Genomic DNA, 18,686 nt, shown 5'->3' with positions numbered 1-18,686 from the left:
AAAAAAAGACGTTTAAGTGCGCCTTATAGTCGTGAAAATACGGTATATATAATTTTCAATTAATTGTTTTTATGAAAAGGCATCATCCTTTTGTAGAAAGGTGATTTTGTTTATTATTTTTTTTTCTTGGCAATGGCCAGTGACTGGGAGATTAAACTCGGATATGTTATAATTTCCAATCAAGCAAAGAAAGTCATCCATACTCCTCAGCCACAATGCCACAAATTGAGTGTAAACATTTTTCCTCCAAGCATACCTCGATCAAGGTAACATTGGGTAGACAAGAATAGGTTTTGGAGGCTTTTCTCTACGGAATATAACCAGTTTAAGGAGAATAAGAAAATGAGTGTTGCTAAAATCTCTTAAATCATAACATTAAGAATCTTAAACCAGCTCTGTTTCCTTTTATCTACAGGTTACTTTTTTTTGTCTTTTTTTTTTTTTGGTTAAAGTTGAGTTGTTTTCTCAAAAAATTAAGAGTATATTTATACGCTCATGTTAACGAAGGTTTAAAGAACTGTGAAACAGACACCTGAACAGAAAAGGCCTCTGCAACATTTTTGCTGCAAAGGTAGATGCATATAACTTAACAATAATTTACACGCTTTACTTTTGTGTTATTTGAAGTACAATGCAGTGCATTTATACTTTCGTGGTAATTCTTTTCATCATTTGAATGAATTTTGATGCTTCTAACTGATATAGTAGTTTGTGTCTAAGATGCCAGAAATAATGAAGCATGGTGGGGATATTTGGGTAATGGGAGAAGTGGCAAAAAAATGTGTTGCAACTGATTTCATCATTATATATTATAGTTGTTCTGTAGAAGAGAACTTTGATTTCATTTGGCTCCTGCCTCAGGTCTGGGTTGGCCTTTAATGGTTCGTACATGTCTAAATTGAAACGGGTTTTAGTTCTGCATCAACATCTGTATCTGCTGATTTTTGTTTTATCATATTTAAGGCAACAGCTGGCTTACCTGGTTGTTTAGCTGCATTTGTTTAAAAAAAAAATCATTGCAATGGTGTCTTCGCAGGTCTGCCTTAAAGGTGGATCAGACAGCTGCAGCTAAATCAGATTGCTTCTGCCTGCATCCTCACTAAAACTAGGAAATTAGAGCACATCCGCTATCGTTCAAAAGTCCTCCCACCAAGAATAGACTTTAAAATAGTTCTGTTAACCTATAAATCACTCATTAGCTTGGCCACCAAACGCATCACTGACTTGTTCAGTGTTGTGCATGATCGTGTTCAATGAACGGAGTGGATATTTTTAGTGAATGTTGAACTGAATGGATCAGTTTTGAATTAATGAATGGAAATGGGAGCGACGTTCACTCTTAGAGTAATCAGAAACACACACAGCTCAACACTTTTCAATGGATAACATCAGGTCTTTATGTCACTTATTACAGCAAATGAGAACAGACCAGCATGTCTACTGCTAGTACTAGTCAGCGTGATTCAGACTCATCTACTGGTATTGCTGATGCAGCTTTTGTATAACGTTTGGGAGAGTTTAGTGAACTAACAAAGTAAGACTCGGATAGAAAAAACACTTTGTGCAAACTGCTCACCGGGACTTAACAAACTAGTCCGTACGTCAGCTACGTCTACTTCAAATTTAAAGCAACACATTGAGTTAAAGCATCCAAGCTATCAAAATAAATGAGGAATTGAAGCTATTTCATATTCATCTTTGTGAAAAGAACTTTGAGCTTGTTCTTTTTAATTATGAACTGGAACAACATTGGAAGTGTAGTCATAGACCGTCCAGACCTCTCAGGTCTTTTGGCTCAAGTCTGCTCTGCATAACCAGAGACGGAACCAAACAATAGAGAAACAACTTTCAGTTCTTAGGCTCCACTTATCTGAAATAACCTGCCAGCTGACTGAAAATACAGAAACTCTAAGATGCTTTAAATCACTCTTAAAACCTAAATATGTTTTTCCAACTGAGGGTAAAAAAATAATTTATTTTTATTTGTTCTTTTGTTTAACTCTCTCTCTTGAATCCTCTTTTCTCAAATCAGCTGTGGGGATGTTCTGTAGAGAAAAAGAAAAAACAGAATTAGTTTCCATGTCAAAAAAAAGGAAAGACCAAAAAACCCAAAGTATTAACAGAAAGTTGGATCTGGTGAGCCGACCAAAGATAACAAAACGGTACAGCAGGGCAGAGGAAGCTCTTACTAGTACCGGACTATAGCAAAAATAAACTGGTAAAAGAAATAAAGAACAGGAAAACGGGTCCCACCGGGCCAAAATCGCAACGAAAACAGCATCCAAACAAAGACTAACAAAAGCACTGCATGGCAGGTCGGAGCCGTCAGCTGTGGTCTACAGACCCTGGAGACAGGTGCGCCTCCTCCGTGGTGGAGATGAACGAGCGAGCATAAGGGCGGGACGCTCCCAAATCAAAACCCAGCCTATTGATAGGTGGTCCAACGGCCACTAATTAACGAGGCCAAATTATTTACAAAAAAATTATATAAACTCCAACATATACTAAACAAAAAAAAACAACTATTCAACTAAAGTCAATATTAAACCATCTAGAAAGAAGAATTAATAAAATAATTGTGTCCAAAGCACATAACAAATGTCACTGCAGTGTAATTTTCCATTTTGTTTTCTTTTGTTTCCTTCATCTAAAACACTATAAGTTGTCTATTTCCTGAAATGTGCTGTTCAGATAAACTTTCCTTCCCTTTGTCTTCACACCAAGGTCAGCTCGTGCATATATACTTCTGTTTCATGTTTTCAACATTTGGGCTATATACCTCACATGAACTCAAATGTCCTTTTGTACAGATCTGTACTGTTTGCTAAAGTATTTTTATGAGTTTCCTTTTTTCTTTTCCTTTTTTGTATTCCAGGCACAGGAGAGCCATTCAGAGGAGTCGAGGGTCAAAGGTGAGAAGAGCAGAGGGCACCATGGAGAGTGAACCCGGGGCCCCTGCCTCTACGGCTGGTGGTACTGGGACTGTTTCCACTACCAGCAGCTCCTCAACCACCACCCCCACCCCAACCAGCAGCTCCTCTGGTGCCACGGCTGTTAGCACTACTTCTAACACTACAACCACTGCCTCTACCACATCAGGCAGCAGCAACACCAGTGTTAGTAACAGCAGTAGTAGCGCTACAAGCAGTGCTACCAGTAGCAGCGGTTCAGCAGGAAGACAGGCGGTGTCACAGATATCCATCTATAGTGGCATACCTGACCGACAGACTGTACAGGTGAGTTTCATGGAGTTGGAAAAGAAGCACGAATTGTGAGCAAACTTTAAAACTCTGCTGCCATCTGTTGGTCTCTTTTTTATTATATCCAAGCTTTCATTATAATCCTCCTTCAAATTGGAAATAAATGACAGGGGTATGAATGGAACAGCCTAGCTGATTGGAGCAGGCTTTAGGCGCCTTGGTGCTCTTGACCTTTTTCATAGAGGGTAAACCCCTACAAAGGCTCTGGCTCTGCTTCAATGAGGGCGTCTCAACTTTCAGTGCTCTTTCTTTGCCAGCAGGTTTATTGTTACAGACAACCCTCATTTTCCTGCACTGACAGCTAAACACCAAACATCAGTCACTCGTCTTTGGAGTGTAAAAGATCGCCGGTCATTAACACTTGGCAAGAGCCGAACTCATTCATGTTTTTCACCTCTGCTAATTTCACTCTTACGCCTGGAAGTGTTTGTCCGGATGTTTCCCCGACACAAAGAGCCCCAGGTCAAGATCCTGCCTTGTTACCAGGCAACAGGGCAGAGGTGAAGGGTGAGGAGAGCTGTTAGCACTTTAAAAGATTTAGGCTGTATTTAGACTAAATATGTTGAAATATGTAAAATATTCAATTCATTAAAACTTTAAGTTATTTTTGGAAACGGTGCCAACCTTTGTTGTAGCATCAGAAAAAAAAATATTTAAGAATGTTTTACTTTCTTTTTTGTCTTCATCACGTTGGACCAAAGCGATGTGGAGAAATATTTATCTTCCCATTTTGCAAATGCAAAAAAGCTTAGTTTGCAACTTTGTGTTTATTAATTATTTTTTCTATTGAATACATTTTAGATTTGATGCATTTGGAAGTACTGTAAAACATCCAACTATTGATAACCTATATCATTATTTCTGGAATCTTAGACACAAACTACTATACCAGTTAGGAGCATCAAAATTCATTCAAATGACAAACAGAATTACCACGAGAGTATAAATGCAAAATAAATACAAAACTAAATAAATAAATACAAATAAATACAAAACTAAAGTGTGTAAGTTATTCTTAAGTTATATGCATCTACCTTTGCAGCACAGAAGCCTTCTCTGTTCAGGTGTCTGTTTCACAGTTCTTTAAACCTTCAATAACATGAGCGTATAAATATGCTCCTCACTTTTTGAGAAAACAACTAAACTTTAACCAATGATAGTTTTGCTATTATTTTCACTAACAAAAGTTATATTTAACCAAAAAAATATATAAAACACCCCAAAAGGAAATAAAAATAGTATGCCAGAAGGACACTGTCAATATATATATATATATATAAAACACCCCAAAAGGAAATAAAAATAGTATGCCAGAAGGACACTGTCATTTTTCACACCAACATGAGTTTAACCAGAGATGTGCTGCTGGAGTATACATTTGAGAAGTCATGTAATGTGTGGTAGTACTAGAGCTATCGCAACCATAAGATGAAAGGATGAGTGAGGTTTGCTGCCAAGTGTGATGCAGTGAGAAAAAGCAGTGACACCAACCAAAGACGGCAGCAGCTCAAAGCCCTGTGGGTAATTCTGTGGTTTTTATGCAGGTGATCTTGGTGATCACCTATGTTTAGCCTTATTGTTATGTGTATTCTGAAAGGGACTTTGCATGCTTCTCTCTTTTTTTTTTTTTTTAGATTAACCTTTACAACGTGACTTAAATATATATTTTATACTTTAACTTTCTGCATATACTATTCATTGATACTAGGCAAGGCTGTTGTATAGCAGTGGTAAGGCAGTGTACCTTTAAAAACTTTCTTTTCAGTGGTATAATGGGAATGCAAATAATTTAAAAGGAAAAAGTGGACAATTCAAATAAGATAATTCTATAGAAAAGAAAAAAATGATTGATTAAAAAAAAGTAAAGTTGGTTTGAAAACTAAATGATGTGTAAATAGCGCATTTAAAGGTACCATCCTTATGTTTTTGATCTTGGTTTATAACAACTGAGGGTTTCCGCACCTCTAAAAGTTTCTGGGACCTTTTTCCAGGTTAGTGGAGCATAAGAGCTAAACGCTGCTTTTCCTGTCTGGTTCTGATTATGCAGGGTTGATTAGAGCCAGAAAGCCTGTGACGTCTGGGCGGTTGATACATGAAAACAGTTCCGTTAGTCTATAAATCACTGAGGGGCTTAGCACCAAAATACATGACAAGTGTATTATCTGAGAGACAGGGAGCTGGTGTAATTACTTTAGAACGGGGGGGGGGAATCTATTTTCTTAGTACTAGTGAGGATGCAGGCAGCAGCACTCTGGATCAGCTGCAGCTGGGAATAACTTTTTAGGCACACCTGTGAGGAGACAGTTGTAGTAATCAATTACACTAAAGCTGAAGGCAGGAATTTTTTTTCTAAGATCTTGTTGTAACATCAGAGCTTTAATCCTGATGCTTTGCATTAAATCTGTCACTTTGCTCTCAACCGGATACTCACTAATTACATTTTTCTTCAAGATATTTACTCCTTTTTCTGTAGTTGGCTATGGCCCGTAGTTTTTTTGTAGGGGAGTCCTGGTGCAACTTTTTCATTTGTGATTCAATACCGACGGTAATGTTTGTTCATTACTCAGATGTTTTTGTGTCTGACCTTATTTTCAGGTTTTTCAGCAGGCGTTACACAGACAGCCCAACACAGCAGCACAGTACCTGCAGCAGATGTACGCTGCCCAGCAGCAGCATCTGATGCTGCAAACTGCAGCCCTCCAGCAGCACAGCCTGAGCACCGCCCAGCTGCAGAGCTTAGCGGCCGTACAGCAGGTCAGCAAACCAGCCTCTCCGGTACAAATCTTATTTCTTTAACTTTTTTGTTTGGTAGCAATCACAAAGTTCTGCTTCTTTTATGGGTTATTAGAGCAATACAAAGTAGTAAACCTTTTTTCCTTCAATGAAAATACATTTTAAGATGTTAAACTTTACAATTAACATTTGGGGTGAGAATATATCTATAGTAGCATTGGTATTGGATGATACTAGTCATCTATTATTCCCATAAACAAACTGGGCTGATGTTTAAAATGTATTTCCATCCTGCTGCTGTTTGCCTAACAGCTTTGGGAGGTTTGGGAGGTAGTTGGCCATTGGTGTTGATATTGATAGTATGAGAATTCAACTGAAGCAGAGAAGCAATGTCTGAGGTGGGCTGATTTCTCACCTGTTTGAAAAGGTAGAGTTCTGTTTATATTGTTGGCAAATATCCAGTAAGAAAACAGCCTGATTAATACAGGATATTGATGTTTGTCCAGATGTTCATATCAGTGCTTCCCATATGTCCCATTTCCAGCGGCTCCACTTGGCTTGGTTCTACTCCACTAGGTGTAAGTTAGTAGCTTGGCTAATTTATCATAGATCACAGGTTTTCAGGCTTAGGTGTCTTTATCTTTTTAAAGATATCAGTCAAGAAAATATAAAGGAGGCAAAAAACAAAACTGTGAAAGAGGCAAAAACCCTTAGAGTGAAATATGAGGAGGTAGAGGGAGGATTACCTGGTTATCGGTTCATTTTTTTTAAGCTTATATTTCCAAATGGTTTCCAAATAGGTTTTGGAGAAGTTTAATGCAGGTTTAAGGTGGAAAACAGCTTTTATAGCTTTGAACATCTGTAAGAGTACCATTAGGTCTATTGTCAGAATATGAACACAGCATGGCACAAAACAAGCTGGAAACTATGGACTCAGCCAGGGTCCAGAGTAGAAGGATTCAGTCCTCCAGGATTACCCTGTCATTTAGACTAGAAAACCAAAAGCTGCCATCTAGTGGCAAAGTGTGATAAACTGCACCATGTTTAATGTTTCTATCTGTGCACACAGATCACAATTAAAACGTCCAGTAGAGATGTGATGGCAGACATGGACAAATCATTGTGTACACAGAACCTCAGTCAACAGGACCAACGTTGGCCGCTCCATCAATCTGAGATGCGTTTTGATGAGCTCTTTCAGTTTGGTTAAATCCAAAAGTGGTTTTAGTTTTTTATTTTTTCGTTCAGTTAGTGTTGTTCCTGCAGGATAGTTGGAAATGGCCGTAAAAAGTCGTCTTTGTGACTGCCAGAAGTATTGTGGGAGATATGGCAAACTTTTTCATTTTTGGGCTAAATGCTGTATTCGTTAATAATAGAACACAGCTCTTCAGCTTGATCACACCATCCCCAGCATGAAACATTGGAATGGCAGTTTCATGCTCTAATGCATTTCTTCAACACAGATGAAGCCATTTATATATCAATCGTGGAAGACTGTTAAAGGATGCATAATACTTGCGTTGAGGCCGACTATCAGCATGCAAGCCAAAACATGGAGCTAGGATTACAATAGACCTGTTTTGGTCAGAGCATAGTGCTGAAATGGCCCAGTCATAGTCCAGACCACTAGTTTTTAACCCCGGTCCTCAAGACCTATTGTTCATGTTCTTGTCCTGCTGTGACACACCCAAAATCAAATGATACCTCCTTAAAAAAACCCCAAATGCTTCAAAGGCCACTTAGTGTTGTTTTTATTTAATCCAGGTGTGTAGAGTCGGGGAATCTCCTAATATATGCAGAACAATGGGTCCTGATGACCAGGTTTGACACCCACTAATCTAGACTAAAATTTAAGAGTTCACAGCTCATCTCCTGCTAACTGCTGAAACTTTTGGCTTTATTTTATTTTTTCCCCAAAAATACTTGTTGAGTATAGTCTACAGATGTGAAGCCAAATGGTTGCAGTTATGGTTGCAGTGGAGTCAGACGGTTGGATGCTAGATTTCTTTAGATTTGCATTTGTGAAATAATTTCAAAGCATGTATATATATTTTTACTTCCATTTCAGTATGAAGCCCCATTCATGTCTTGTTCTAACCAAGAACGCTAATATAATACAGACACACGTTTGGCTGTTATAACACAAAACGTAAAATGTTCCAGGGATCCACTTCTGCATTTTGTTGCTGCTGTAGGCTTGTTACAGACTGGTTTTCAGAAACTGCACATTACCCTGTCCCTCTTCTTGTCTTTTATCCCTCATGACAGGCCAGTATTGCAGCTGGCAGGCAGAGCTCCACACAGAATGGCACTTCATCACAGCAAACTGGCTCTACTCAAGCTACAGTAAGTGCAGTCTGCAGTTCTATCACCTAAAAGCTTTTAAGGTTTAGATTTATGTCCAGTTTGATCACCTCAGACATAATATGATTTCAGCACCATGGAACTTTCACTGCTGTCTTTTGTTAGCCAATCACATTACTTTTGAAGAAATCTAATGTAGAGGTGCCTTTTTAGAGAAGCTGGTTGATCAAATAGTGTATGTTGAAACCATTTATACATGTAGGTCTATAAAATGCTAATGCTGTCATTTCATTTCCTCCCCCAAAGATAAACCTGACCACATCCCCAGCAGCAGCACAGTTGATTAGTCGGGCCCAGAACATAAGCTCCACCCCCACCAGTATCTCCCAGCAAGCTGTTCTGCTCGGCAGCCAGTCCGGAGCCACTCTCACGCCCAGCCAGGCCCAGATGTACCTACGGCAGCAGATGGTGAGAGCCTAGAGACGAGGAGCAGAGCCTCCGGCACATTTACACAAGCTTCAAACAGCTATTAACTAAACACACTCATAAACTACCTTAGAGGCTGTTTGTGGTTCTCTGTCACATTACAGATGTTACAGTAGTGCAGCCTATGAGCATAAAGTCTAAACGGTGAAGTGTGAAGAGAATACAAAAGACCTGCTTTGAAATAGCTAATTTCTCTACTTAAAGAGGAACGCTGTTTTTTTTTTTTACATTAGGCCCTTGATTTTACATTATCACATCATGTTCTACTCACTCATATTAGTTTTGTGGGCACGGATGACATCATACACACTCCGCTTTGTTTAAAAAAAAATCTAAATATAAAAAATATAACTACGGATGTGTGGGGGACAGTGATTCACCTACATGTTATGAATGCAGGCGTACCATAACAAATAAATTATGAACAGTTTAGTTTGTGCCTTCAACTCGTTGCCCAAAGGAAGACGTTACTTGGATATAACAAAACCGAATATCTTCAGAACAGCTTAATCCTTTGTGTTAAAAAGGCTGATGCTAAAAGAAACAACAAGTGTTAGTGGTCCATAGAGCATAGCCAGTCTTATTTCTCAGCTTGTTGGACTTATCTATGTCACTGCTAGCCCACCAGATGATTTTATTAAAAAAACGTGATAGACCGAAAGGGAAATAAAAGGTTGTATTAACTTTCATTTTTTCCCACTCAGTTGTTGTAGGTGTTAAAAGCAACAGAGAAATCAAAGAATATGATTCCATGCCTGGTTTTTCCAGATGACAACTAATGTATTACAGGAAGTATAGGATGACATCTTCCTAGTAAGCAAACAACAACCTTTCAGGGCCCCCCCGAAGTTTACTTGTTGTGATGGGCTGAATTAGATGCAAGTTAAAAAGATGCAAGTCTCTCTAAGACGGCCTGGCCAAAGTCGTTCATCGAGGGACGCTGTCCTGCAGGTTTTAGGTTTTCTTGCTTCAGTACAGCTGACTCATTGATGGCTCATTAACAGGCTTTTGCTAAACTGCTATCACCAGAATCAGCTGTGCTGAAGCAGGGAAACCTCTAAAGCCCTTGTCACACCTTGACGATTTAGACCAGCGTATGCCTGACGTAAGAAAAGTCTGGCAAAAACGCTGGCTTATGTTGGATAAGTTATAGGTACGTTTTGTATAACTTATTAGCACACTGAAACACGCTGGCACATACTGGCAAACGTCAACATACGTTGAGTATGTCGAGAAATTTTGAGTATGCTCAAAATTTCCAGAGGTATGCCAGCATATCCCATACATGGGGCATAAGTTGCAGGTTAGTTATCTGATCGTTGAGATACTTTAAGTCTAAGTTACCGTTTAATGGCGTAATAGTAGAGTTATTCTTATTTATATTTATTTATTTTTATTTTTTGGGTGGGCGGTAAATGGAAGTCTGGTTAATACCGCGATCAAAGACCTCTTTTTATGCATGTCTGGAGGCAATGTAGGATCCTACATCGCTGCTCTGAACAGGTCCTCTGGACTCTGTGGTGCACAAACAGGCAGTAAGAGGCGGAATATGTTTGAATCACAGTCTCCTGATTTGGCTGAAGGCGATGATGATGATACAGTAGAAGCATCCTGATCTTCACTGACCACACATCTTGGTTCTACTGGAGTTTTTCAGGAAAGCTGGGCAGTAAAAATGGACCCCTAATTACGGTAACATAAATGGAAAATACATCTGATAGAAATGTTGATCTTCTCACCTCTGATCCAAACAGCCTGGCATTCTGATGGATGCAGACAGGAAAGAATTGAACCTCTCAGCAGCTCCTTGCTAAGCTAAGCTAGTGGCAGGGCAGACCTATTTTTAAAGGTTACATTTAAACAGGGTTTCAATTTAAATTCTCTTGCTTTCCCCAGATCATTATTCGTTTTTTGTTCATCCTTTTTGAAATGAGAACAAATATTGACTGATTAAAAAGCTTATATCATGATATATCATATTTCTCAGGCACAGCTCTACTTGTTAGTAGGTGTTCATAGCCGTTGACTATAAGTGGAAAAAAAAAAAACAGCAGAAATTGTTTCCACTAAACTGCATCAGAACCCTGTTTGATAGACTAATTTGTTGAAATATTTTTCAATCAGAAAAAGGAGGAATACATTTTATTAAAAAGAATAATCGTCAAAGAATGTAACAAAGAAAAATGCAACAGGCTTTTATATTAAAGGAGTTCTTTAGTCAGACCTCCTAGGTTTTATTTCCGAGGCAACCAGGGTCCCTATTACCAGAGCTGCACACTTGGTTCACTTTTTTTTTTGCTCTGCCTTTTTCCTGTCTGAATGTGTTCATAATTAAAGAGAATTATACTTTTGAAAGTTGAATTCAGATTTTTTTTTTATTTTTATCTTTTTTGCTCCAGGCTCAGCAGAGTAACCTGGTGCAGGTGGCCAGGAGTCTGGGCCGGGCCGTTCCTTTGCCCCAGCAGCTCATCTTCACCCCAGCTGCCACAGTGACGGCTGTCCAGTCTGAGAGTGCCACACAAGCCTCCTCACAGGTAGGCTGAGCTTACAAACTATGCTATCCAGTCTAATTTATATTAGTAGATATGGTTAAGAAAGGAAATCAACTCTATTTTTTTAAGTTTAATAGTTTAAAAGATAAAAACCAATTGCTCACATTTCTAAAATAGTCACTGTATATCTGTCATTAGATTTCTTTGGCAGTCTCTAACATGTATCTTCTTATAACAGTTCTTAAAAAGCATTAAACTACAGCCAAAACTTGCTCACTGTCTATGCTTTGTCTTAAGAACCAGGTTCAGAATTTGGCTATTCGTGGCCAGCAGGGGGCGACCACATCCTCCTCTCAGACTCAGACCCTTCCTCTCAGCCTGAAGCAGAGCCCAGTACCTATTCAACCAGCTTCACTTGTGAAGAATCCCAGCCAAGGGACCCAGACCTCCTTAGCTGGGAAGTCCAGTCCCTCTGAGATTCCCTTAGATGGAGGAAAGAAAGGAGACGGTCCCGCCGTCTCAGAAGTTCGAGCCATAAATATGAGCCGCAGCATCACAGCTGTGAATGCTCAGCCTCTTATCGCACCTGGTAAGTGGAGGCTCTTTGTGATTCATGGTTTGAAAATAGGATATTTTTTTTCTGTTTTTGTATCCATGTCTAATTTGATAACCACCTAAAGAATAAAAGAATCTTGTCTTTACCTATTATTTATTTTCTCTTTTTAAAAAAAAAAACTTAACTTATTATTGAAAGTTTTCCTTTAGTTGCAAGTTAAACTGATTTGCCTTCCAGCTGCTTAATGCTTCTAATTTAACCCTAAAATACACTGCTGTGGTTACAGATCCATTTATTTACTGGGTTTTGCTCAAACGCATCTAATTAACCAAAGGTTAAAGCCAGAGTATACCATTTCTTTTAAGACACTGTATACATTAAATTAAATTCAGTTATTTTTACCAGAATTATTCTTTGAGGGTTTTTTTGATATTCTATAGTTGATTAGTGACCAGGTCTTTGGACATGGTGAACTGTAATGTAAACTGAAGGCTGTAAATATTTAGCATCATTTTGGTCTGCCTTACTGAAACCAGAGTGCATGTTTTCTCTTTTTGGTTAGTGATGGAAGTGGGAGTCGGATTATCTCAGCCTGTCGGTGCACAACTGCATGTTGCTTTGTTTCAGTAATGGATTCGCGCGAAATGAAAGGGAGGATGGAAGCTGAAAATCTGGCTGCATGCTGTCTGGTAAAAGAAATGAACTTGGGTTGCCATGGCAGCAGGCCACCGGGGACAGGTGTGCACATGAGATGCTGTGGAGTTAATATAGTGAACAGGCGCAGAGGAAGCTGTAGGGATGGTAGATTGTTCTTAGATCTGGCTAAACCTTGGTTTTTGACTCATCTGTGATGGAGTCACTGAGGGCTGGTATTTAAGATTACAAAAGGGTTTTCTATAGTGTATTAAAAACCCTTAATGCTACATTTTGCATGCCCATTAAACTACATTAACTATATTTTAAGCTGCATTAAAAAATGCAGTTTATTGTATAGAGATGTTTCAAGTACAAATTTACTACAATTTCACAGGAGAATTACATTGTTACAAAATATAGCATCATTTTCAAGGCTCAGAGCATGTGAACGGAGCGGAGCGCCGTGCAAATCCTGCTCCCCGCTCAGGAGGATGTTCGCTCATTCGCTCTGCCGCTCAAAGTTGTGCCAGGATGCTCCGCTCAAAATCTGCTCCACACTCACCTTCATTTTCCTACCGCTCCAGCGAAATCGCTGCATGCTCGCTCAAACTTTTAGAATGCATTTTCTGACATTTTTTCTTCATGTTATTATGCCACTGCCCTGCGACACACGGCGTTTGATTTAAAGATGCGACCGATACATGTATATTGTCTTATTAACTGGCTGTTAAATTATCCCACTGTTTCCCAGCTGTGAATGTAACACCTCGCTCCATTCATGTTGATGTTAATTATTAATTTGTTTTACTAGACTACCTTAAAAATTGTCACTTTGCATCCCACTGCAAATGAGATAATGGTGTATAATGCATGTATGCGATCCATTTTCAAAAACGTGCTTACCACAACGATCACTGTATGTAAACCCACTCTTTATTGTTAAGTATAGTTAATGTATGTTTTTATGATATTTTATCACACAATATGCCATCCTCGTCTTGGAGATTCCGTGGCAAAGTTTAAACATACCGGTAGACTAAATCAGATTATAGGCACAGACTACAGCATAGGCATTGGCCTAGGTTTTAATTCAAAAAGGAATCTAAATAAAATCGGAGCGAACTGGGCGGAGCTAAATCCTCGCTCTTGTCTTTCCATTGAAAACTGCTCTGCACTCCACCTTATTTCTTCTGCTCCGTTCCGCTTACATGCTCGGATCAGGATGCATCTTTTAACAAGCTTACACTGCTAAATAACTAGAAGACTAATCGCTCTTAACTCACCAAAAAACAGAAGGATTTATATTTTGACCTGTCTGGAGGGGATCAAAATGTAGCATGATGATCCGTCTTATGCAGGACCTCAAGCAGCCATTACATTTTACACCAAGTTACTTTAAGTCTTTCTTTTGTAGTTCACTGCTGCTCATGTGGATGGATGCAGCTGTATTTTCAACTAATGCTTAAATGGAAAAAAACTTAAAATGTTATGAAAATGCATCAACTGATCAAAATTGAAATTGATAGTTCATCTTCTTGACCGAGGGTAAAAAAAACAGGAGAAAAGAAGTTTGAGAATCAGAGACGATCTTTCTCTACAAACCTCCTCTTGATGACACGTTCTTTTTTTCCCTTTTAATTAGAATTTAGTTCGATTTCTTCATAAAATCAGTCGACAGCAAATGTTGTTTGAAGTCTAAGGCTGCACAATGCATATTAAATATATCGTGAATGCACTAGTATCAGAGTGCAATATTCATTAAGGCCAGGGAAGGCACGTTTTATTGTATAGTACATTTTAATGTACAGTGGTGCAATATAATTCATAGTGTTTACATGCATGATAAAGAAAAGTACATTTTAATGACATAAAGGTAACACAAATAATTAAAAAGGTTAATTGTGCAAATGGATGGAGCGCTGTAAATGTTGGATATCATATTCCATGTGTTATGAACTAGTATTTTATAAGCTAATATGATACTTACCCAGTTGGACAGCAGCAGATGCTCACGCTGGACACAAATAACATTGCTCAAATGCTAAAGGTCACAGAGTTTAGATTGTACAGATTAGAAACGGGAAAGAAGAAAATAGAGTTGTGCTCATGAGTCAGAGATGGGGGATCTAGAGTCAACAAGTCATCTCTATGTCATGTATTAGTTTTTTGCTCAGCGACTGAAACACAAGTTAATTCACTCTGCAGATTGAACTCAACTGGTTCAGTTGCTGGTTCCCCCATCTCTGTCATAAGTTTACATATTGTCATTTTGTATAAACTCTGTGTATACAAAATGACAAAAGTCTAATATAAAAGAAATGCATTTCTTATACGAATAAATATAAACGTCACCCAGTCCAGTCCCACAGGTAGAACCAGGTGGCTCCTGTTTTAGGTTACATATCATTGATATGGAATAAATCACAAGAAAATGGAAACCAATATCCTCTAATGGCCAATAGTGAAGTGAGAATCAGCCACATGTAGCTGAAGTTTTTCTTGTCTTTATTTATTTGCTTTTGCTTCAATTAGTTATATATAAGTGCATCATATTAAAATGTTATGGATTATGTTACATTTAAATGAGCTAGACTGTGGAGTTTAATATAAGATTTAAGATGGATTTTACCAGAAAGGTGTGGCTTTTGCTACAATGGCTCATTTGAGTTCAGTCCTGCAACCAGCTAAATTGGACATCAGAGATTGTAGGATTCCTCTTTCAGCCACCCAGCTGACCTTTTTTTTCTTTTTTTTCTTGGTATGCAGCAGCATGTGTTTGAGAGGTAGTCTGCTGAACCACTCTTTTAAACAAAATTAAATCTGCATCATTCTGGGATTAATACACCTAGTATGATGTGAGAGAAAGAGTGGCCAGAAATAAGTTTGGTTGTATGCAACATAAGATATTTTTTAAAACTTCTGCATACAGATACTTGCAGTGCTAATGTTACTTATTTCAGCCATACTTGTGGTTTAACACTTCAACAATCAGCCTTCTGGGAAAAGCTTTCACAGAATTTCCAATATACTCATTACTCAGTGTGCCTTTGTCACTTGAGGAATTTGGGGTGGCAAACAAAATGTTATGGATGTCTTTTCCATATCTTTAAGTGTCTGTCATTGTCTTGTTCAGAAAGAGCAAAGAACATTATAAAACTCCAGCAGGGAACCCCCAGCAGTGCATTTCTAGCACATCATGTTTTGGCTGAGTTGAAGGAATCAGTATCTGTAGTCAGCATTGATCTATATGTACAAGAAGAATGTGGAAGAAAAAAAACTTTGTAACATCATAGCCATTAAGTATTTACAGACATATCATTGTTACAGCTTAGAAGACGTACGTAATTTGTTCATAAAAGTTCCTCCCTTGTGAGAAATACCTTCCCACTGATCTAACACTGATCTAATTTATGCTTCAGCCTATAAAGAAAAAAGTGTATATAAGGTTTGATGTGACAACTGTTCCCTGATAAAACATCTGATTATCAGAACATTGTGCAGTAAGCCAACATATTGCACAGCCTGCTGTAATGTTAGTAGGTTGAAATGTCTCAGATGAAAGTAAGCCAAAGTGGCAGCCAACCAGAATGTGGAAATTCAGGGATTTTCCAGGGCCTGCAGTGCTACAAACACTGAAAGGAATGTATACTGTCCTCAGTTTCCGGACATTGCGCAACTATTCACAGTTGTAGGTCTAATGAAATATTCCTTTGGGGGAGTTGGGCTCAGTGTGCCGTAATGCAGATTGTATGATTTGCATGTGCGTTGGCGTGTGGAAGAGGGCGGCATCATTACAGACATTCATCCCAAAGTTTTCAAGGGAAGAAGGCTTTTACATCTGTTTCTTGACTCTCTTCTCCTCTGAGATGCTTCTGCTGTTCCTCATTAGAGGTTTTAGAGAGTTGTCAGAATTTATTGGGAGGGCAGATTACATCCACCAGGTACTGATTCAGAAATCCTGCTTTTTTTCTCACAGTGACTGAGAATTTAATGAGAAGGTTGGTGTCTGTTTGATTTCAGGACTGTTCTTGCACTGTTTTGACCAAAGTGTAGCAGCCACTTGTCGTTTAACCCTATGCCATGGACATGGTGTTATTTGGACTTGTATGATCCACATCAAGGACACAACATACAAAAGACTGGAAGCAGCTCATAAAAATAAATTGGACAGAGGCTGAGACATTTATGTAGCCCCATTTGATCCTTTTTTTGCCTCCATATCTTAAGTGTTCTCCCTGATAATATTGTGCTTTATGAAAGTAGTTGCCGTATATTTTGTCATGTAAAACCACACGTTTTAGAATGCGTTTAGACATTTTATGATGAGCACCAGTGCAGCCATGTACCCCATTTACACTACCATAAAAAAACCATGCGAGACCGGTCCGAGCGCTGATAACAAGAGCGCATGAGAAGAACGCGTCCTCTCCGTCTGGCTGCACATCCCGATTCACACTCCATTCCAGATCGTCACTAGGAGGCGAGGAGTCGAGGAACCAAGATAGCATGATGTGTAAACGGTCGTCAGAACCAAGCTCAGCCTGGTTAACTGATCCGAGCTCGGACCGGTCTTGGCATGGATCAGTTTTTCAAGGGCAGTGTAAATGGGGTAATGTATTCAGCTCCCTCTGTCCTTATATCCCCCTGAAAATACAGTGCAAGCATTCACCTGCTGTTCTGCAAAGTTCTCAGAGGTTTATTTGAAAACATTAAACAAAATCGCACAATCGAAGACTAAGGAAGACGGCAGACAGGTCAGAAATATGCTTGATCTATCATCTGAAAATCAAATGGATATTGCACGGCTACAAACCTACCAGTATGTAGCACTTCGTCTAAATTCACAGGATCAGCAAGGAGGTCATTAATCAAAGAAGCAACTAAGAGGCCTTTCTGGAAACTACTAGCTTCCACTTCATAGCTTTGGCTTAACCTCTCAAAACCCACCGTTTTAAAGCGTTTACAAATAATAACTCAGAATGCATGAACATTACACTGGCAAAATGTTTACCAATATAGACATTTTGACATCAGTAGATTCTCCAGTATTCAGCCACCTAGTTCATTTTACGGACATAGTGAGCACCAAAGCACAATTATAACTGCATGTCGAAATGTAGCATGACAAAACAGCCACAACAAGCAAGTATGTCTTTATTACTGCTGTACAAAAATAGACTTATTATTTTGAAGAATAAAAAAACAGCTTTGAGTCATGTTTGAGCTGATGCAGCTTGGGTGTTTTACTCACCCAATTTGCATGTATATATTCAGAAACCAGAAGGTGTTAGCTTTCAATTAACGTATCACACATGTAATTCGCGCTTAAAGTTCCTCAGTTATTTGCTTTTCTATTTGGGTATGCAAAATAGGCGAATTTCCCAGAAATGAGGTGGATATTAAGAGGTTAAGTAGAATGAAGGGAGAAATCCAAAGTTGCGTTCCATTTGGCTGAGCTTGGCCCACTTGGACTTTTGGCATTATACATAATATGTGGATGACTGAGAAGCTTGCACTGATTTGAAGGTTGATTCTGTTAAATGCTTGAAAATGCTGGAAGAAATCATGTTGGTGGCTGAAAAAGACTGTGTAGAGGTTCTGCAAGCATTTTAATGGAATGGTTAGATGGGGTTTGTCCAAGTCTAGTCTAGAGGGACGATGCCCTGCAGGTTTCAGATGTTTGTCTTCTTTAACACACCTGGTTAAGAAGGTAACGGTTGAGTAAAAACCTGTTAATCAGCCATAAATGGTAATCAGTTGCGCTTACATGGGTAAAAATCAAGCCTTTTGGCTATTGGCTCTTGAGGACGGACTTAAGACACTCCTGGTTCAGATCAAAACATAGCTGTTTTAATGGCCCAGTCAATGTGCAGACCTATAAGACGACTACAGATTTGTGCTACACTGCAGAAATGATCTAGAAATAAGTCAGAACTTCTTAAATAAAATAAATTTACTCTTATGTTGAAGTAAGAATAAATAAGTTCATTTGACAAAGGAATTGGGTTTTTTTTTTACTCTTGAAATAAGATAATTAGATAATGTGCACTTGAAATAAGACAACACAATTGTTTTTTTTCTTATATTAAAAGTAAATTGTCTTTGACCATTGGCAACGTGTCTCACCTCAATTTAAAGGAGAAGTTCGGTTTTTTACACTTTAAGCCCATTTTCTGTAGTGTCCAGGATGAAATCGAATGATCGACACCAAAAGTTTGA

General features: G+C 38.7%; 1 protein-coding gene across 6 annotated transcripts in view; it reads left to right on the top strand.

Annotated features, from left to right (window-relative positions):
* LOC107089155 (polyhomeotic-like protein 2) overlaps positions 1–18,686 on the top strand; it is a 51,533-nt gene that overhangs the window by 13,699 nt on the left and 19,148 nt on the right. For 5 of the 6 annotated variants that reach the window (XM_015381780.1, XM_015381778.1, XM_015381782.1 and 2 more), the window contains exons 2-7: positions 2,876–3,236; positions 5,856–6,035; positions 8,262–8,339; positions 8,604–8,765; positions 11,183–11,317; positions 11,573–11,864. In XM_015381780.1, coding sequence (XP_015237266.1) covers positions 2,876–3,236; positions 5,856–6,035; positions 8,262–8,339; positions 8,604–8,765; positions 11,183–11,317; positions 11,573–11,864 — 1,208 coding nt within the window. The remainder of the gene's footprint in view (positions 1–2,875; positions 3,237–5,855; positions 6,036–8,261; positions 8,340–8,603; positions 8,766–11,182; positions 11,318–11,572; positions 11,865–18,686) is intronic. The other variant, XM_015381779.1, reaches the window with a different exon arrangement.

Source organism: Cyprinodon variegatus, unplaced genomic scaffold (assembly GCF_000732505.1).
Source record: "Cyprinodon variegatus isolate N-32 unplaced genomic scaffold, C_variegatus-1.0 Scaffold241, whole genome shotgun sequence".
Lineage (NCBI taxonomy): Eukaryota > Metazoa > Chordata > Actinopteri > Cyprinodontiformes > Cyprinodontidae > Cyprinodon > Cyprinodon variegatus.
The sequence above is the reverse complement of the archived record's forward strand: the minus strand, read 5'-3'. Positions and strand labels throughout refer to the sequence as shown.